The sequence below is a fragment of the Acanthopagrus latus genome, chromosome 13, assembly GCF_904848185.1.
Source record: "Acanthopagrus latus isolate v.2019 chromosome 13, fAcaLat1.1, whole genome shotgun sequence".
Lineage (NCBI taxonomy): Eukaryota > Metazoa > Chordata > Actinopteri > Spariformes > Sparidae > Acanthopagrus > Acanthopagrus latus.
The window spans coordinates 6,847,608-6,869,737 of record NC_051051.1 but is presented as its reverse complement, the minus strand read 5'-3'; the positions used below and the strand labels follow the sequence as shown (position 1 = coordinate 6,869,737).

The window sequence follows — 22,130 nt, the reverse complement described above, 5'->3', positions numbered from 1 at the left end:
GATTGAAAGCTTTTAAACAGTTGTCAGCCATTGTTGAAGGCCAGAATGCCCTCGCAGCTTCTCTTTACAGCTATTTAGATTCCCAGCACAACATTCACCTGCTGCTGCGCTCCAAAGCGACTGAAAAACACTTCTCCTTCTGCTCCTCCAGGTTTTGCCATCCTCCAGGCCATCATGGAGTCGGCCGTGGCCAATAACTGGCAGGTGACTGCTCGCTCGGTGGGGAACATCGTGGACCCCACAGAGTACAGACGCATCATCGAGGAGATGGACCGTCGGCAGGAGAAACGCTTCCTCATTGACTGTGAGGTGAACAGGATCAACTCCATACTGGAGCAGGTACCGAGTTCAGCCAGCTGCATTTGAGTAGAATAACACACTGAAAACATTTCATTAAATACCTTTATTCAGCCTCCAGCTCTGCAGGATGCCTTTCTCTCTTAACTAGCTTCTTCTCACCATGTCCATTTACACACTTAGTGAAGTGAGGCGCTCTGCTGGCTCGCTCTCACCCCCACTTTTTATTTCTTTTTCATCATTACTCTAAACACCTGGAGTGCTCCGTGATTGCCGCAGATCTCAGCTCCCTCATTTGGAGGACGATGTTAAAACAGGCGAGACGGGCACATTCAATTAAGACTTGTTATTTGTTGGGTTTTTTTGTTTTTTGTTTTTTTATTTCGCATGCACACGTTGTTTGAGGTCACCTGGGCTTAATTCACGTGGCGGAATTAGACAGCCTCCTCATCCTTGTTTCCTAGGTGATCGTCGGCTCGAGTTTTCCCACATGAGTCTTGAATCAGATTCAGTGTGTGCTAATGCGTGCTGGCTGCAGTACTTTATTGTCAAAAACATGTACTAAATGAGGGTAAACTGGGAATTTGTTAATTTGCTCAGAAGATCATTAGTGTTCACAGAGAGTATCGTGAATTGTGCTGCAACTGTGGTCACATTTTGACTTGAAAATGAATTTTTAGTAGTATATTTCTCGTGATCGGTGCAGTTGAATAGATGCCTGGATTCCTCATCAGTATTTGTTTCTCACTAGTAGTCCACTAAACACTTCAAACTAATGCATGGACTTAAATTTGCAAAGTTTCATGATAATATCCCATTTTGGCGGCGGGGGGGGTGAGAGTATGTGGGAGATTGAGATCACACTTGGAAGTGTGAATGTACATTCATACCATATGTGTGTAGTTTATCCCATGTTGCCCACCTTTGATATGTAAATACCAGCTTACATATAAGGTGTTATGAAATTCCTTTATTAGTGTGAGATTGTAAACAAAACCCCACAGTGGAAGGTTTGTTTAATGTACAACCATAAAAATGAAGCACTGGAAACTTGAGCCAGCCTTTGATTACATTTTCCTGACATGCGATGTCAGCGACGCGGTTGAGGGGAGGTGGATTGTTGGGCATCCAGTGCGTGGGAGTTTTAATACTGGAAGCTGCAGTTCACGTCCAGTCAATGTGGATTTCTCTTCTCCATGAAACTGATCTTAACTTTTAATCAAGTTTGCTAGTCTTAGGGCCGGTCACACATGCAAGAAATCAACATTCACCTCACTTCCATTCTGTTTGCAACAAGGGGTAAATGATTGTTCGAATTCCAGCACTGAGTTCAGTGTCGATGTCGCAGCCACAGCCAGTAGAAATCATGTGTGTGTGGTTGACCTCACTCAACTCACATCCTGCAGTGCTCACATTCAGCACCGGCAGGTGATTTTTATTTGCGCTGAAATTGTGACCCGTGACCAATAGTGGCTCTCAGAAACATTTTGCGTGGGCCATGAACGTGACATGAAACCTAATAATCCTTCTGTTTCAACACTCAAACTGTCTGTAGACTACATGAAATACATTACTGGGCTCCTGCCCCCTAACATGCATCAGTTATGTAAGGAGTGACAACTTGGAGAAAACAACTGGTTGCATAACAATTAATGGCACTTTGCAGATGTCGAGTAAGTGAGATAGAAAATCCACCAGGGAACACGTGCTTTATGGTTGAGAAAAAAAAAGGAGGTGACAGGAAAAATGGATCAACTCTTTCTTTGCTGGACCTCTGGAGACATATTAAGAGATCAGCCATACCTACAGACAGGTGAAGTCAGTGCTCAAGGAATTTAAACACTGAGCCACTAAATGTGGCGTTTCATCTCCCCTTCTATTATATTCACATCACTACACTGCTGTTGTTCCAATCATTCACCCCCTCAAGTATTTGCAAGTTTGTTTAACTACCTAACATTGCTAATGATTGCAAAAAAACATTAACCTTGATGACGTTAGCTAATGTTAATATTGCTAATGCTAGCTTGTGTTAGGGCAGTACAGCCACAACTCAGCCCCTTTATGTCCGGCTGCCATTCACAGTATAAATGTTTTTAGGGACACCTTTATTCTGCACCTTTCTACAAGCTCTGTATTAATGTATAATATTAATATTAATATTTTAACAAATATGAATCGCCTGCACAAAAATGTTATCAATATTAACTGTAATGTTCGTGTAAACAACATCACGAGACCATAACAATCCTACATCCAATTCATGGCTTTTCCTGTGTGGTGCTTAGTCATGCTGAATCAAACTTTGAGAACCCGGCTCTCAGTCCAGTGGAGGGGATAAAAACGGTCATTGTGTTGTTTTTGTTTGTCACAGACAAATGACCAGTCATGTTGTTTAGGTCTGAGGACTTGTTACAAATAAAATGCGACCAGTTCGACAGCTGAAAGCTTTGTGTTTCCCTTCAGTTTGTGTTACTGCAGCTACTGTAAACGGCTGCACGGCGGAGTAACGCGTTAGAAAAACAGTTAAGCCCCCGAGGATATTCTGTTTTGTGTGTGCACTCATTTGAGCCATTAATCCGGAGCACATCTTAACCTTCTGTTCTTTGCTGAGATATTTGTGTGCAAAGGATTCAGCCCTCCACATAATGATCTTCATTATTGCCGGCCTTATGAGTTTCACTCTGACCTTCACTGCAGATCCGTCTTGATTTCCTTTGACGCGGGGGAATATTTTTAATGACAGCATGGAGCATTTTCATTAATTAAGAGAAGTGTGCTTTTTTTTCCTCTGCTCTTCTCGTTAACGCTCAGGCTTTCTTCAAATGTCCCCAAATTCCCCCCATATTAGATTGTTAGAAGTTATCCAATCACATAATGGTGTCGCTGAGTGTCACGTCAGGCCGATCCGATCCTAATCCCTTTACTGGGGCCGATTAATGTGAATGGTGGCCTCGCCGGCAGCGTCTGTCAGAGGAGTGTCTCCCCAGATGCTTGAGGATGGCAAGACATGCGCCCGTCTCTCGGGAACGATTCCTTCTATGAGCTGTGACATCAACACTTGCTTTAATGTAATATCGGCTCCCGGTGTAAGTAGGACACACTGTCCCATAACAGCAACAACAATGAGCCTACTATAAATAGCCTACCCTCCTAGCCCGAGGGAAGATCTCTCACAAAGGCAGGAGTGAGCAAACACAACCGAGATCAGTCAGGCATCAGAAAGCAACCATTGTGGACATGATTTATTTTGTAACCGGTGTCATCATAAACACTGTAATCACCTAGATAATAATCAAAATCTTTACTATGCCTACATTCAAGCCCATATCTCTTCATGATGAATTAATTTATATGACATCTGTCTCTCATTTTGTGCTTTATGTTTTTGTCATCATGGTATTTTCACTCCTAAGGCTGTTGATGGATGCACTGTGCGTCTTATTTTTTCTTATATTTTTGCTCCTCTGCTGGCTCTCGCCGACCTTAAAAGTATCAGTCTGCTCATCCCTTCAGTAAAGTAAAGACGGAGCGATAAACACCTTTAAGGCTTCTCATCAATAATAGAAGCACAGCGGATTTATAAGCGCTGCCAGAGGAGCAGTCACCTCCAGCCTCCTCCTGCACAGCGGACAGACAGAGAGAGAAAGAGTCAGAGAGGATGGAAAGACAGGGAGCTTGTGGGAATTGAGCCATGTAGTGTGAGTCTCCCTGTCTGGTACTGTGGAGGGAAATATGAGAAGTGTTGAACACCCAGAGGTGCACTGGAATTCCACACTACGCCAGCAGCATAGTAAAACAAGATGCTGTTCTGGGATGAGATTACATCTGTGTGGATGTTATTTAATCCTGCGAGTGAATTGTAGTTTTGTCTGCTGCTTTTGCGTGGGCACTGGTTTTAGAGGCGTGACAATAAGAAGTAGTTTCTGTAGCGTAACTATTTTCTCTAAGGGGATATATTTTTAGCTATAAATGTGAGTTATGTGTTTGTCTTTTCCCGACCATACAGTATGTTTAAACAGGCCTGAGACTACAGCCATGCTATCGCCGGTGTGAGGAATTTGGCATGTTCACCATCAACATTCAGATTATTAGCAAACTAACATTTGCTAATTAGCGCTTCACTCAAAGTGCAGCAGAGGCTGATTGGAATATAATTAGTTTTGGAAGTATTTGGTCATGAGCCAAAGCAGCGGGGAAATTGAAATCACCTGCTGGGCTTGCTAGATGCAAATAAAGGTTAAAGGATAAGTTCGCCCAAAAATTTAAAATTCAGTCATCATCTACTCACCCTCAAGCTGATGGAAAGTCGTGAGAAGTTTTGCAGTCCATGAAACATTTCTGGTGCTCCACTGCAAAACAGCATTACAGTATTCTCCTAAACAGCTGAAGCAGATGGGGACATGAAATTGCTTCATACAACATGCCGGGTGTAATCAAAGTTCTGGGAAGCCCAAAGATGATTACGATGAGACGATGATTTTATGTTGATAATTTGAAAAGATCCCATTTACACCTGTGACACGTGATGCAGATAGGATGGCTGCTGATGCTTTTAGGTCAGCAACTAGGTGAAAAGGTGTAAATAACATCTTTTCAAATCACTTTGGGATCTCAGGGCCTGTGGAGACTTGGATTATGAGCTGTGCAGAGCCATTTTAAGTTTTCTTTCAGATGCTTTTGTATTTTTTAAAACAAAGTTCCCATCTTCGTCAGTTGTTGACTGAATTTACATTTTTGGGTAAACTTGTCCTTTAAGAAACCAACAAAATTATCTACATCCATCCTCCAAAAAACATTGAGCTCTGCACCAGATTACGTGGCAATCAATGCCGAAGACTTCACGACATTTCACTTACAATCACAAAGGTGAACTCTGATGTGGCGTGTCGTGGCAACTGAAAATCAGCCACTTTCACACAATATTTCTTTTCTAGAGGTTCTTTATTGCTTGTAAGCAAGAGTCACACATCAGCAGCACAGATGATGACTGAAGAGAGGCAGTCTCTCCTCATCCTTTATAGTTGCAGAAAACCATACTCAGAATTATAGCAGTGACTAGATTACATATGATCTCACTCAACATTCTCATCATCTCCACATCCACCTCAGGATAAACAGAAAACTTTGTATACACTTCGACCTACGTTGTGCGTCATACATCAACCTATTTTCAGAACACATATACACAGAAGAGGCTTCACAAACCCCCTTCAGGACGAACTCCTTAACTGAGTTCCTGTTAGGTTAGTTTTCACGGCACACTGCACCGTATACAATACATGAATACATCCATTCATACTGTGCAACCGGACGACCATCATAAGACAGAGCTCATGTCTGAAGCCAACAGACGCAAGCTTTCACTTTACATAAATAATAACGTTGTATATATATTGTTAAGTTTCATACGTAAGAACAATCTCATGGCGTCCATCTTAAAGTTGTTGATATATTTCAGTCTGGATCGAAGCCGACAGTCCTTGTATTGTTTTTATTTCATGTTTAGCGAGATGATGCAAATGCCCGCGATGAGTACAGTGATGGTGACGTGATGCGCTTGTTTGCAGGCTGCCGAGGGGCAGGAGTGAGTACGAGTCGTTAGGTGGCTGTAATGTGCTGAAAAGGTCAGCACGGCATCGATGAAAGAGGAGAAGAATACAATTATGCAAAAGACGCAGTTTTCAAAACACTCAATAAAGGTTTCCTCTAATATTTTGTGAGGTTCGAAACACATTCAGTGTGTTTGTTGAGCTTTATAGCCACATGCAGTGATTTATGTATCATTAATCATTTTAAAGTGAACAGTGTACTCGACACAAAAGCTACAAAATGGCAACAAACTAAAGACCAGGGATCGTTAACTCAGGCTGTACTACAGTAATGTATGATAAATGTCCATATTAGAGAACATTTTTTTATTCTTGTTTCCTTTCTTATTAATGGATGCATACAGAATATGAAACCTCTACCTTAACTTGAACTACAAGGAAAGAATAGTGCACAGGATAAACTCTAACGCCCTATAAATAAACCACAACAACAATACAACTATCCAAGCTTAATATCCTTTTTCTCACTATGAAGTAGAAAACATTGCTCCTGAAAAAACAAAAAAGGAAAAGCATTGACTGGAAAAGAGGTACAGTCTTCTTTGTAGCCCATGCAGGCATCCAAAGGAAGCCCCAGAGAAGTCTGAGTTAAAAGCAACCTGAAAATGAAAAACAACATCAAACCCATGCGAGCAGGAGAGTTGGCAGATGCACAACTGCAACAAGGATAGTAAGGACATTACAACTTCACACACATTTTTTTATTTTGTTGAAATTGGCATTCAATAAGAGGACTGTGTGAAGTTCAGAAGTGTGTAGCTGACGGCTGCTGCGAGTGGAAGGAACGACCATCTCTGGAAGAAAAAGCGATACATTTACGTGCTTTTATGGTACAGAATGAATTCGTTATCGGACGAGGGTAATGGTTTTTCCATGTCATAACAATTCAGATATTAACACCTTGAACTTAAAGTCTAGAGAGGAGCAAGGGCATGCTGTGTTTTTTAAGGTTTCAAAATCTGTCAACATTTTTGTGTGTATCGTTTTTTAATGTGCCTGCAGGCATAAAGAGAGACGATTTTCTTAATGAGGCACAGCTACTTTCCACTCAAACACTCGGCTTTGTGGTGAAGAACAGGCCCTTTGTAGTAACATTTGACTGATACACAGCCATGTCCTTCCTGGGCTATATTTTCATTTCTTTTAATGCTCTTCTCTGACAGTTTAATCCCTCCTCACATTTTGCCCCGTTCCGAGTAGCGTGACAATAATTAGTTGACTGGTGAAAAGGGACAGTTATCAACCTTAGGATGCCCGTTCCAGTTCTGAGGAAGGCAGATGACAAATCACTGTAACAAAGAGAAGCCTCCATCAGTGGAAAGAGAGTCAAATCCTCTTGAAGGCACTTGGGCAGACATCCAGCTCTGCACAGGACTGTGGCTCCAGTCTGCTTAATTAGAGTCGATTCCCGCAGGAATATTTAGGCTGATGGTCCTGCAGCTCGGCCCGGCTCAGGCCTGCTTCAAACGGCACAGCACAGACCTGCTCGTCCAGACAGGAGGGCAGGCGGAGCCCGGAGGACGGACAAATAAAGATAATTGAGACTAGAGACAACTCACTCTGCCTGTGTTCTGAAGTTACTGCACTGGGAGATGGCCTCATATTTCTGATCATGTCCTTTACCAAGAGGTGAGCGCTAATGTTTAGATGAGCCGTGAGCTGGCTTCATTCATCTGTTAGCTGTGATTCATTTCATTGGGTACGAGTTTAAAGAGAGGGACAGTTTTGAGTTGTGGTTTCAATTTAGGAATTTAAGCCTGTTAGCTTAGCTTAGCATAAAGACTTTTAATGGTGCCCTGTGGAGTTATGTTTAAGGTATGTTTATTTTCACTGTGAATTATTTATCCTTGAGGATTAACAAAGGTGTTGAATATATTTACTTAAGAAGTATTTACGTAAGTTAGCATGCTAACCAGCTAGCCCCAGCCCATCCTGGTCCAAAGCTCCTGTGTAGAGCAATGTAGAAACAAATACACTAGTGGTCAAAAACTCCACAGGGGACCAAAATATACTGATACCAGTAGTCCTGCTCTCACCCATTGTTAAATACTAACTTTTAAGGGTCGTTGTTTTTATGATTCAGCCTCCTTGGTCTGACTCCTCGAAGCTTTGGTTTGTTGCCAGAAAGAAAAACAGAAAACAGGCCGTGGCACCCAGACTATCCTTTCCATTCAATGAGCATTAAAAATGCAGGAGCCAGTCAGTACAATCGGTGCTGCAGGTCCCTCTCGCTTACAGGCCGCAGGTCTTCTTTCCCCCCGAGCTGTTTGAAGAAGCTGTTTCGTGAGAAATGGATTTTGTCAGAGGAAGATATGAGGCCTGTGACAATGAAAGCATCTCAGTGACGGTAGTGCCTGACCTCATCCAGGTTCCTGGTGGTTTCACAGACTCACAAAAAAGCGATTATCCCAGGGGACCATGAAACTGGAGCATCAGGATCCTAAAAATATTTGTTATGCCCAGATGCTACTTTTCAGAGCAGCGCTGTCAGCAGGGAAAGAGCAAATCCCACAGCAAGCCAAATAAAATTAAACGTTACGAGAACATGTGTAGCACCCGACCGCTGCGGTCTTCACAACCTTTTCAGGGGTGCCTTTTCCAGGAGGTTAACGTCAGAAAAATCTCTCCCGGCGTGAAGCTTGTTTATTTTTACTCAAAAGAAATCCGAATTTTCTGATTTAGTTTCTTTTCGATGAGTTTACTGCACAGAATGATTCAAACGCATGACTTCAGAGGAGTCTGACAGCTGCTCATATTTTCCTCAAGGTCCCATATATGCTCATTTTCAGGCCCATACTTTTATTTTGGGTGCTGACTCGAAAATCTTAACACGCTTTGTCGTTCAAAAAATACTTAATTTTGCTTTTACCGCACCTCTATTCACCATCTGTCTGAATGCTCTGTCTGAGTGTGCCTGCCTCTGTAGCCAGCACTTCATAGCACCAGGTAGCAGTAGTCTGTATTGCGTCGGACAGCATCATCAGCATCACTCTAAAAAGGAAAACTGGAAGACTCAGGGTAATTTTGACACCACTCTTGCTAATTCAGCAACTTGTAACTGTCTTAAAAGTTGCAAATGGAACTAGTGGGGGAAAAAACGGAGAAAGCTCGTTAAATGGGTGAAATCATGTATACTACAGCAACAGGCTCAAGGGGCTTCCCTTCCCTTTTTTATGTTTCTTTTCACAGTCTATCAGACTGATTTCCCTCACCAACGGGCTCCGCTGCTGATTCAGTGTGCTCAGTCAACCAAAAAGCTGCAGACAAGGGTTGTCAATTGCCAACGGGGCGGGACACACAGCAAAAAACAAGACCCAAAGATGCTCAAATACGTACCCGAATATTGACCATCGGCCTGGTGTTTCAGGCGACCCTCCAGAAATACCCAGTCTGCTCTGATTGGTCGGCTCTCACAGACCAGAGCAGGCAGTAGCCACCGTGTTTCCACATCAGCTCCGTCGGTGTTTTTGCAACCACAGCCATGCCGGGGGCGTTGTTGAGGGCGATATAGATGTGACATCGCAACATTATGGGCGTCCTGATGGCTCGATTTAAGCCACAGTTTCTGAAAACAGTTCAGACTTTTAATTTTACAGGTCTTTCATTCTTAGTGCCTGCAGAACAAAGAAACGCAAGAAATGAGTGACATTTTTTCAGTCGCTTTTTAATTGAATTTGATTCACAGCTGATGTTTAAATGTGTTTTAGTGGCAGGAATGATGGAAACTGAAATTGTTATTTAAGTCGACCATTCGCAGTAATTCTGAGTTGATTGATGTGTTTCACAGAGCGACTGCGTACATGCGAAAACAAGAATCGCCTCCCGGAATCATCCCTTTTTTTTTCTGAATAACCAGCCAGATTTCCCAACTTTAGAAGAGTTGTCAGCCTCTGTGCTCACTGCCAACTCGATGACTACCAATGCAGCTGCCAGGGGATTTTCTTTTTCTTTTTTTTTTTTTTTTCAATTTCATGCAAGTCAAAACATTTCCAGATTGTCTTGAACAGAAATACTTGACACACAAGCCGAGTGGTGAATTTATCTATGAGATGCGCATGGAGGTAAAAAAAAAACCAAACAAACAGCAGATGACTGTGAGGCGATATAACTGTTTTAGATGAAATATCTGAATAATGGCTGTTATATTTTTGCAGCAGTGAACAATAAGTAGTTTAACAAACCAAGAATCACGCCTTGTGTTTATGAGCATTTGATTTCACTGTAATATCTACCTCACTTTTTCTGTTACTCTCCCGCAGAGGACTAGGGGAAAAAAAGAAAGAAACCCTCAGTATTATTTGTGTTTGTGTTCCTTGTCGCTATCGTAAGCAGTAAATGTTCACAGTTGATTATTTCCTAACGGATAAACGAGGCTTCAGTTGGAAACAGCAGCTGAGGTGTCAGTTTTAGATGCTCGTGCAGAAGTGTGAAGTCTCGTGCTTCCTGCCCGACCGAGCTGGTGACGAGCGGGAGTTTGCAGCCACGTCACTCCGGGCGCTGCGGCTTCATTAAGCGCACGCTATGTTCTTTACACTGTGGTCACTGCAGCTCCGCTCTCACACGGCTGAATGGCAAACGAACAGCTTTTTATCCGCGGCATGTTGAAAGACAAAAAGCAGACAAAAAGAAGCTTCCAGGAACTGTCGAACAAAATGAAATTATTTTCACATTTGCAAGGAAGGTAATTAGATTTATTGTTGAAACTTCTCAGACGGTGTAAGCCGGTCGTGGAGGGCCAACCTTGGAGCATCAAGGACGTCCACTATCAGGAGACAATTACCAGACACTGAGGCAGGAGCCAGCGAGGGTTTCAAAGTGCAGAACAGGTGTGAATGATGGAAGCACAGGTGTGACAGTTTTACAGTATTATTAGGTCAGTGTTTGTCAGGCTAGTGCTGGGTGATGTGGCCTTGATGGGTAACAGAAAGGTTAGTAAAATCCTCTTGTGGTTTCAGAGGGAGCTGCGTGCAATTTCATAAATTTGCCTCCAGCGATGCTGCTCAGTCAAAGAAGTTGCATTGTGGGTAATGAATGTGTGGATTAAAAAGGGGCAGTCGCTGGCTCAGCTGTACCGATTTGGATCCGTTCTTTTGAAACTGTCCATAATGTTTGTATATTTCCCAGCCCGAGAAAGAAAAAATGAGGAAATAGTACTACAAACCACACCACATGGATGCATTTCACTTTCAGTTTAGGTGTAAAATTTCTCATCTATATTCAAGTCCTCCATAAAATCCCTCCAACATGATATCACTATCACTGTGGCCATTTAACATTTAGATGATTTCAATGCCTGAGTATACTTATCAAAACTGTGTAGGAGTGCAGAAAGTGAAAAGACAGGAAAAAAAAACACACACACACACACACACACACACAACCATCCACCCCCACAGTGTCTTTTTGAAGCTTCGTACTCCGTGATGGAGAATCAGGAACTGAGGGGAGATATGGAGAGAGAAGGCGAGTGCGTGTGGAGAGAGTGGAGAGGTTTGGCTGGCAAAGAAGCGGAAGAAGTTTAAAGGTATCGTGCGAGTGCAGCTCCTCTCTGCGTCTGCTCGCTCAGACAGGTGCTGCACAACGTTTTGGGTTTAATTAAGTCTAGTGTGCGACGGAGACGTGCGGATCAGGGCGAGGCAGACTGTGGAGCGCAGGCGGCTGCAGAGGGAGAAGGGGAGTTTTTGCCGGAGCCTTGACCTTATTTTGCACGTTGAAGTTAATGGAAAAGAACAAGCGCTGTCATCACAGTTTCTCTCCTCTCTCTGCGTGTCTCGTATAAACACACACACACATACACACACGAGTGTACAAATGTGCTCACAAGCTCCCTCTCGCCCTTGCAAATGTCGCTCTGGAACGTCTCCCTCTCCCTTTCTTTCTCTCTTTCTTTCTCTCTCTCCCTCTGTCGACTACTCTGTGCTATGAAAGTGAAGGTCTTTCTCATTCCTGCATCTCGGCCCTCTTAATGCTCTCGCTGTTATGAGATGTGACTCACTGTGTGTCTCCTCCTCCTGCGGCTGACTTGTAGGTGGTGACCTCGGGAAAAAACAGCAGAGGATACCACTACATCCTCGCCAACCTGGTAAGGAGCTCGCAGCGTGAAACAATCCAACACAACTCAGTATAATGGAAAACCCAGCAACAACACAGCTCAGCGTGATGCAACGCGGTGCAAAGAAATGCAACACTCTCGGCAGAGTAGTCGAGCCTGTCGATACGTAGAGCAGTGTCAAACTGAACTAAGAAATGAGCCAGTGATGAGAAGCTGAGGCAGTTTTCAAAATGTTTTTTTTTTTTTTTTCTTAGCCGCTAATGATCCCTCGCTCCACCGCTAACCACTTGTGCTCTTTGCTCTCAGGGTTTTTCCAACATGAGCCTGGACAGGGTCTTCTCGGGTGGAGCCAACATCACAGGCTTCCAGATCATCAACCCAGACAGCCCCATCGTCCAGCAGTTCCTCCAGCGCTGGGAGCGCCTGGATGAAAGAGAATTTCCAGAGGCCAAAAACACTCCACTGAAGGTCAGCGAGGCAAAGCTGCCGATGCCGCTTCTACATTTTGATTGAACATCTTCAAAGATACCTCGTCTCTCCCTCCTCTTCCTCTGAGTTTTAAGTTAGTAACTCTGCTGAAACCAAAGAAAAGATTTCAGGCTGAATCTTTTTCAGCAAGACGTTGCCTAAATAACTTGTCACCTGCGTGTCCTTGAAAAGAGGCTGCTTTCATCTCCGCGCAATTTTTATGTCAATCACGACGCGAGGCTTTGATTTTCTTGCTTTTTACATCAGCAGCGCTGTCGTCTGTGTACACCGAGCACTGCTGCGGAGATAATAACCTTGCTGTGATAGCAGTCGGGTCTGCTTGATGACAGTGGTGCCTGACTGGGGTTTGCTGTGGCTTTTTGTTTCAGTACACGTCAGCGCTGACCCACGATGCCATCCTCGTGATCGCCGAAGCCTTCCGGTACCTTCGGCGCCAGCGCGTGGACGTGTCCCGCAGGGGGAGCGCGGGCGACTGCCTCGCCAACCCCGCTGTGCCCTGGAGCCAAGGCATTGACATAGAGAGAGCCCTGAAAATGGTATGACTGAGGGTGTCACTGTCTCTGTAAACAGCTCTGCTTTTTATTTTATTTACTCTATAGTTCAATCTCTCTCTTCACCTCACAAGTTATTGATTCTATTTTTTTACGGTACTGAACTACAATTATTGGCCTGAACGGAGAAACTACGTGGGTTTTCCCTTGACGAATCAATAGTGCAAAACGTGATGGTGTAAAGGCGTTCACTACTACCACTTTTCATATGAAAAGAATTAGCAATTCAAAAAGTTATTAAACATTTAAGAACAATAGCCACTTTTAGTTGCCGCCAGCTGTTGAGGTCTTTGAGAGATACAAGACACACCTGGAAAACCAAAATGTCTGAGTGAACTGCGGACACTGTGTATTAAAGGAACTTAGCAGACCGTATTTTTCTGAATGTTAGCTGGGCCTACTGCTTCTCTCTGTTAGTGGAGTGATAGAGGCGCTTGAGAACGTGCATAAAGTCACAGCCCTCAGACTGTCACAAGGAAATCCACAGTCCAGCAGCATTAAACAACTGAAACAGAATGTGACAGGCTTGTAAGTCTTTTATTTCATGTCACGTTACAACTCGCTCACATCTGGCTAATAAAAAAAAGTGATTTGTACATTTTTAGAAATTGTTTACATTTAAAATGTGTTTTTAATGTGGCGTTTGCTGTCTTGCTGTATATCAGGAGCAGGTACTATCATTCTTTTTCTTGCTGCCTGGCAGGTCCAAGTACAAGGTATGACAGGGAACATCCAGTTTGACACATTTGGCCGACGAGCTAATTACACAATTGATGTGTATGAGATGAAAACCGGAGGCCCCAGGAAGGTAAGTGAGACTGTAGCCTCGGAAATATCTTTTCATAATTTAATCGACGTGTAATGAAATACTCCAACCAGGATTAGCATATGATAAAGATACGAGCAGTGTATATTTTGATTTCACTAACATAAATGCAGTTTCAGTTTCAGTTCTGTGATTGCTCGCAGCGCGGATGATTCAGATTTTTGAACGAAGCTGCTAACGGCCCAGTCCTGCAAAAAGCCAGCCCAAAATTGTGCGAGCAGGCGTTCCCTCTGAGAATTTTAATCGGGAAAACATTCACAGCGAGTCAGTCGAGCCCTGCAGATGGATACCAAACCAAATCTGCTAACTTTCAGGCAGGGGCAGTTTAGAAGATGAAAGCACGCAGAGCACAGAAACATCATGAACGTGTGCTTCTGACTTCATGTTGTAGCTCAAAAATGCAGGTCTTATTTATCCCCTCACGCTCATTAAGACACAGTCAATCATTCAACATGTGCTGTTTCCAAAAGAGCTGCTGTGTGATTCCAACTTTAAAATGTGAATATGGAGTCTAACCAGATGGCAACAAGCAAAGTTTAAGTCACATGCTCACTCTGCAAGACTATAAGTAGCATATATTCTGTGTATTTGTATTGTATATTTAAATATGACTTCTAATAGTGGAATTTTCAGCGTTTCCCTGAAGAAACTCCCCTGACAAGGCCTTTAAATCTTCATTTATTGTGGAAGTCTTGAATAAACCTCTTTGTAACGAAGCTGCTTGGTGGGTTAGAAAGCTCTTGTTCTGCAGGTTTTACAGCTTCCTGTAATGTCCGTTGTCCTCTTTTAAAGAAGTCAGCACCCAAAAGGGACTAAATGGATATTTTTGCTCATACAGCCAGTGAAAACAAGTTGCTTAACACTATATTTGACTTCACATCAGCCTCATCCACAGACAGAAGACAGAGAGCTTAAGACTTTGAGATGCAGAACACTTTGTCCCTCAGCTTCACTCAGCAGATTTTGTTTACAGGCACGGACACATTCATTTTCTTGCGCCTTGGCTTGTTAAATGAGCGAGCAAACAGACATCAACTGGGGTAGAAGTGCACTCACCCGCAGGAGTAATTTAGCTAGTTAGCCGACAGCTGAAGTACATGACGGTGTTTAGGTACTGAATCATCACGTCATCCTCTTCAATACCACTAACAAAGCATCGTCTGTCCCCTTAGTAGCTTCAAAGCTACAGTTAGCAGAGCGGATCGGCGCTGACCCACCATTCGGAGCGTTAAAACTCTGTGAGAGGTGGGCCGATTCTCTTCGCCTAAGGCGTCGTCAGAAAGTCAGATTAGCCGACGGTCATTATCTTGCCAAACATTGCCCTCTGATATTCTATGTCCAACACTGAAACGAAAAAATACGAAAAACTATAAACAAATGAATTTAAAGCAGAAAACAATAACTCTGGCACTGGTCTATCTCCAGATACTGGTGGGGAGTCTCTCTCTGCACCCACGCAAACCCTCACTGCTCTGCCGTCACTCGACAGGCCAAAAGCAAAAACAAAGCTGTCTGCAAAACACACACATACAAGCATACGCAGACCCGCAATGCTGCGGCTTGGATAGATCCAGGACCCTGAACTCCCCGCAAAGGATAGGCACCAAAAGGAAGTGGCCCCATACTGTCGGCATAGTTCAGCTCACGAGGCGACATACATCACAGCGGCCCCGCACGTCCAAACTCACTGTGAGACACTCTGCAGTGACAACGGACTGAGTCCTGAGCACGATAGCCACCAGGAGCGGGAGACGTCGACCTCTTCTCGGCTGAATACGTCACAGAGTGTCAGAAAATAAACATAATGCAGCCACTGGAATCATCTCAGGTTCAGTAGACACGGGCCAGCGTTTGTTTTTGTGTTCGATTATACTGCCTGTGCTCTGTGTAGTATTAATAGAAAAGTAGAACAACCTACTGCAGCAGCTAGATAAGGCACATTTAGACTATTAGGTTTGTCTTGCTGGTATTAATTTTATCAGTCTTCGAGGACTGTGTTGGTGCTGCTTTCTTGTTATGTAAGAGAACATTTGCTGAGCCAGGAATAGCTTACGCCTACTCCGCTGAAGTGTAGCCCAGGTGAAGTTAGAAGCATCGCTACAAGCTTTTTAATAAAAACCGTACATCATCAGGCGAAAGCAACACTGTCTCCTGCTGTACAGATAGAGCCGACCAACTCACGCGCACTTGGGAGGCTCTACTGTGAGGATTGTCTCTGTGCTTCTCGTAATAACTCTGAACCTCTGTGTCCTTTTCAGATCGGCTACTGGAATGAGTACGAAAAATTTGTATATATTATGGATCAGCAGGTCACCAACGAGTCCTCTTCTGTGGAAAACCGAACAATTGTGGTCACTACTATTATGGTACACTCTCAAGCAGGTTTTAAGTGTTTCACTCTAAGATTTCTGCCACTCAAGGTCAAGGTGTCCATTGTTGCAATCTGTCCTGGGAGGGTAGAACTATTTTGTTTTTCAGTTGCTTTCCATCCACTCACTACATGTTGAAACAGTCGATTCACAAAGAGTGTTTCAACTGTATCCGTGTGGGTGCCAAAGCATTTTGGTTTTTTTATATTACAGTGGGCTGTTGTAGTAGTGACATCACAATAACGGCTTTGGTAACGATTAAAAAAAAAACAACAACAAAAAAAAACGATGTAGAGATTTTAACACCATCGTATTCACATTGAGTGCATACGTAAGTAAAGAGTGTTTCCCTCTCATGAAGTAAAGTGTCAGCGGCGGCAGGGCGACTCAGCCGTGTCTCACTGGAGACATGAAATGATCTGCACACAGGGAGGACATAAACAACCGAAGGCTGCAAACCTTTGGCTGTTTATCCCTCAAAACGACTTTAACTTAGAACTCTGGCACTGAATTGTAGTGTTAGTATCTTTACCCCAACCAGTGCTCTCAGTGTATCAGGTTACGTAGAGTGTTTCGCAGGTTAGTCATCATCAGCCACTTTTAAATGTAAGATAAGGTGCGCCTTATCTTACATTTAAAAACCATGGCCTCTCTCGTTCCTTCTGACTTTGCCTATTGTGGTTTCATCTTAGGCAAATTCAGAATGTAATAGTCACACATTCTCATTTCAACGTCTAGAAAACTCATTATCCTCATGAGCAGGCAGGAAATGCAGCGATAATCAGAGTGTGGAAGGGAAAACAGAAGAGTAGTGTCATTGCATTTTGTACTCACTGTCAGGCATGCCTTTGGTTTGAGTGAAGACGACTCTTATTTTAGATGCATCAGTCATGTCATTAACGTCATGTTGCTTTTCTTACATCCCATAACTTTAAACGTATCACAATGAAAGGGACGTCCTGTTACAGGGATGCTACTCTTTCATTTGTGTCTTCTGTAACATTGCACATGACTGCAGAGAGGAAGAGGAGGTAAAGAAGTTCAAACAACAAAAGGAGTCGAACTGCCGGAGACTGTGAACGCATCACACGGCAGTCTCCTCTGAAGACGGCGTGTATTGTAGAGCTGGGCGATCTGGACTCTAAATGATATTAAGCACTTCATAAATGCTCGGACTGGGGGACAAAATCTCATATTTCAATATTTTCATTATTTTTTTTTTATCATGACAGCATTATAAGGATGAATAAAATTCAAACACAATGAGATTTTTGATCAATAATCATCTGTAATGTGGATGAAATGACGGTAACAAGCAGAACAGTCTGATATTGCATCACTTTACTGTAAGGCCTTTAAAACCAGGGAAAAAAACTCTTAACTCTTATAGTACTTGAGTAAATGTACCTAGTTACATTCCATAACTGACAATATCCACAGATGATATATATTCTCATATCACGGTGAAGATATGATATTTATATATTGCCCAGCTCTAGTTTGTAGTCAGATAACCTCTGAAAAACATGTTGATGCCGTCTGACAAAGTAAATGATCGTTGTTGAATGTGGTGACATCGGCTCATCTAACGGAAACTTAACTGCACAACATGTTTTTACTTCCTGGAGGAATCACATGATACTGTGTTGAGATCCGAAGCACAGAGGTGATGTGGAATAGTCTGACAGTAAAAATCAAGACGCCGAGCAGATTATTTTATTGTCATAGTAGTAATGAAACCGGTGTGACGCTTTATTCGGTCGCACGACTGCGACTCTTCTGATGTGGCTCACATGTTTCTGTGAGGGTTCAACTCCATGTGCTTGATGTCTTTTATGTCTCTGCTGTCGCTGACGTTTACTTTATGAACTGGAAAAACGTGCTCCATTCAGCTTGTCCTCCTCCTCGTGCCACGCTGATGCAAAGCACATGCAACCCCCGCCTATCGCCCATTTCCACAGATTTAGATTGTGGATGAGGTTAGCATGAGGGAGTCCCGACATCCTGCTTTGCCTCCTCTTATATGTGTTAGATGCTTAACTCTCCCTGCTGGCCCATTCGGCCTATTTACTCCTGCAGCGGCCCGCTTTTTTAGTCTTGTCGAGTCCCTCAGTGACATGCCTGTAACTGATGCTGTGTAGATCCTTTTAGCTTCTGCTCTGTTTGTCTTTTTACGTTCCTCCCCGCGTCTGTGTGTTCGTCACTCCCGCATGTGTGCATGCTTACAGTACCAGTCAAGGCCGTGTGCGACCCTTTGAGGTCCGGCCACTGTGGATGTGTGCTGTCATTACAATGTACTCAAAAATTCTGTCTAATTAACAGGAAGCTCCATATGTGATGTACAAGAAAAACTATATGCAGATGGATGGGAATGACAGATATGAAGGCTACTGTGTCGATTTAGCTTCTGAAATTGCAAAACATGTGGGGATAAAATATAAGCTCTCAGTAGTTCCGGATGGGAAGTACGGAGCCAGAGACCCGGAGACCAAGACGTGGAACGGGATGGTGGGTGAACTGGTTTATGGGGTAAGTGTCAAGTCTGCCTGTGTAGCTTTTAAGTGTTCACAATGTGTCATTTAATGCTACATAACACCTCTGTGTCTGTTTAGATTGTTGTGAAAGTAAATGTCTTAAATAGGGATGCACCGATTTATCTGCTGCTATTGGCCGTTTCGCAGATAAGGCAACATTTACAGATGGCGGTGGCCAAAGTTTATCGGTTGTTTCACATCAGTTTCGTACTTGCACATTCATGAGCTGCTGGCTCGTGACATCCCTGCCAGCATTTTGCATGGCTGTGGACTGCTCATTCAGTAGGTGGTTGTATAGACTTCTGAAGCAGTAGGAAGATAGATTGTTTGAATAATCTTTTTAATGTGAAACAAGGCTTGTTTTTGTCAGTTAGTTGTTGAGATTGTTATTCTAAGTATGTTAATACATTACGGAAACGTTTCCTACAAAGACCCACCAGAACCAGAAACAGAAGTCTCTTTGAAGGGGAAATCTGCGAGATAAAACACCAAAAGACTATTTTTTTACATTTTTTTTTTTTAATGAAGATGTCATTGATTTCCCTGCATGACATATTTGGTTTTGTTGTTGATAGATACATACATACATACATACATACATACATACATACATAAATAAATAAATAAATAAATAAGAACAAAACCAAGTAAAATACAACAAAATTACAACAGCTTTGCTATCAACCAAATTGTTGTTTTCAGAAAATGGTATCAGCCAAGAATTGCACAATCGGTGCATCCCTAGATGTGAAGTGTCCTCAGAGAGGTTTTTAAAACTCACTTAGTCCATTTTCAAACTGAGCACACATAAAGAAAGATTGGTGATTAGATATCCAATTTTTGTGCACTCACTCTAACCCGATGAATTAGTCCTTACCATCATTTGTACTTGTGTTGCACCTGATAATTAAAAAATAATGACTTTAATCAGTCATGTTAAAAAAAAGAGAGATAAAACAAGTATCTGATTTAAAATGTAGAGGAAAAAAGGTGCACTTTTATTCAAAAGTGGGCTGAGTGAGTTTTGGAGACCTCTCGGTCAACTGTGAAACTGCCCGGACTGCTTTTATCAGGCACCTTGTGGCTCACTCGCACTTGAACCGGCTCTAACAAGATGATTTGCATCTTTTATGAGACCTGTGCTGCCGAATGAATAATGTGTCAAATCTCACACGTGGCCGACTGAAGAAAAATCTGCATGCAAACCGCGTTTCAGCTTCTCAATTTACACCTGTAGTTTCTGCGGTTATGACTATTTTATAGGCTGCTCCGCCGTCCTGCAGCCCTCGCAGCATTAATAGCTTAACACAGAGAGAGACGACCCCCCCCCCTCCTGTAATGCTATAATAATCAGCAATTCAGATGTAAATGAGCGAGGATGGATACTGGACACCTGCTCTGGTTCCTCCTAACTTTGTCCAAGACGTGAATCCTTTGTGTTAAATATTTCCACATTTCTAAGTCTGTTACAATCCCGCTGTCACCACAGTGAGATGCTAATTGACGAGGCTGTCAGGCGTTGCAGAGGATCTAATGGAGGTGCATTTAACGAGGCTGATTCACATTTCATGGACCGCTTACATAACGGGCTCCTCCACCTCTGTCTTCCAACCCTCTGCTTGATTCATGGAGGAGATTTGGATCGAGACAAAGACATTAGCCGACACAAATGCTGAGTGACTCATTTTCAAATGGCAGATTCCCTCTCGCAGGTCTGCTATTCAGAGTCAGTGTGTCCAATCTGTTCAGTCCGTGGATGCACTTAAAACCTGAGTGCCGGGCCTTGTATATGCGAGACATATGTTATATGACAGTGTGACTTAGATTTAGTCCTGGTTTGACTTTGGGTTTATCAATAATTCTTTTATTAAATCAATATTTTATTTTGGTTGGTTATTCATGATTTCTTCTGAGAGACTAACTCCCTCTGTGCCTGTTTTCATTTTCACAGAGAGCTGACATAGCCGTGGCTCCTCTAACTATAACGTTGGTGCGGGAAGAAGTGATAGACTTCTCGAAGCCCTTTATGAGCTTGGGCATCTCCATTATGATTAAGAAGCCCCAAAAGTCCAAGCCGGGCGTGTTTTCCTTCCTGGACCCACTGGCGTACGAGATTTGGATGTGTATAGTTTTTGCCTATATCGGCGTGAGCGTGGTGCTCTTCCTGGTGAGCCGCTTCAGCCCTTATGAGTGGCATCTGGACGAGAACGATGAGGTCAAAGACCCTCAGAGCCCCCCAGACCCTCCGAACGACTTTGGGATTTTTAATAGCCTGTGGTTCTCCCTGGGCGCCTTCATGCAGCAAGGATGCGATATCTCACCAAGGTTGGTTGTTGTGTTTCCACTCTTCCATCACCTCTCAGCTGTCCTCATCATCTCTCTGCATTTTATAGTCCCGTACACATACATCTCCACCCTGCCATGGTGCATATAGGTTATTTTGAGCTTTGCTGCTGTCCACCCAACCTCATGCTCCACTTCACTGCACTCTCCTCCCATTTTCTTTTCTCTGAATCCTCACTCTGCTGTGCATCCATTTGTTTTGAAGCTGCATGCTGGCAGTGATGCTTTGCATCCACAAAATAACTTATATCCACCATGCTGAGGGCTGTAAAATGCACAGGGGTCATTACATTTCACTCAAAGTAGCTGCTTGACTTCTTCATGACTCTTGGAGGGCTACCGTGTTTTTGCTGCATGTTCCATTTTACGGTCATCAACTTGGTGCATATAATGTATTATGTGCGGGAAAAAAAAAGATCATCAGCACCATAACTGCATTTTTCCCAATACGACGGTCATCCACCCATCCCCTCTATTCATCCATCCATCTCCCAGTCATCACTGTTGTGGCGTCCCTGACCTTTTTTTCTTCGAGGATTCTTGACTCTGTCATCGTTTTTTTTCTGGGACTTTGGAGGATTTTGAGAGACGCTGATTGAAGAGCAATGACCGATAATAGGAGAAGAGGTTTCATAGCTTTGGATCAGACAGCAAATGGAGTGGTTAATGATTTGCTGATGGAAAAATGTGGGGCTTTTACTAGTGGGACATTCAGCATTCTGCAAGTCTTTATTCTCTTTCCCACAGAGAACAGCCTTTTTATTATCAGTACTCCTGAAGAAGAAACATGTAATTGATGGGGTCGGCGTGGTAAGTTGTCCAGCTAGCTGACTGAGACAGGTGATAGCTGCATCTGATGGTTACACTTGTGATGCTCAGGTAGGAAGGTTTATAGTTGAACGCAACGTAACTCAGTGCTGCAGTGGGAGCGAAGCAGCTTGTGGAAAGCTGGAATACACAGAGCTGTGGCTCCACACAGTACGAACGATGAATGGAAGCTGCTGACTCCATCGTTTTACTCTAAAGCCCTGACATTGACGGGCAGTTGCCAGGTCAC

The 22,130-nt window shown here is 43.2% G+C and overlaps 1 protein-coding gene across 9 annotated transcripts in view; it reads left to right on the top strand.

Moving 5' to 3' along the window:
* Positions 1-22,130, top strand: part of LOC119030977 (glutamate receptor 3-like) — a 93,081-nt gene that overhangs the window by 49,657 nt on the left and 21,294 nt on the right. For 8 of the 9 annotated variants that reach the window (XR_005078482.1, XR_005078483.1, XM_037119010.1 and 5 more), the window contains 8 exons: positions 152-339; positions 11,938-11,991; positions 12,268-12,429; positions 12,819-12,986; positions 13,705-13,809; positions 16,086-16,193; positions 18,519-18,725; positions 20,682-21,055. Coding sequence is in view for 7 of the 9 variants with exons in the window: in XM_037119010.1 (XP_036974905.1) it covers positions 152-339; positions 11,938-11,991; positions 12,268-12,429; positions 12,819-12,986; positions 13,705-13,809; positions 16,086-16,193; positions 18,519-18,725; positions 20,682-21,055 (1,366 nt within the window). In the remaining 2 variants the exon portion in view is untranslated. The remainder of the gene's footprint in view (positions 1-151; positions 340-11,937; positions 11,992-12,267; positions 12,430-12,818; positions 12,987-13,704; positions 13,810-16,085; positions 16,194-18,518; positions 18,726-20,681; positions 21,056-22,130) is intronic. The other variant, XM_037119011.1, reaches the window with a different exon arrangement.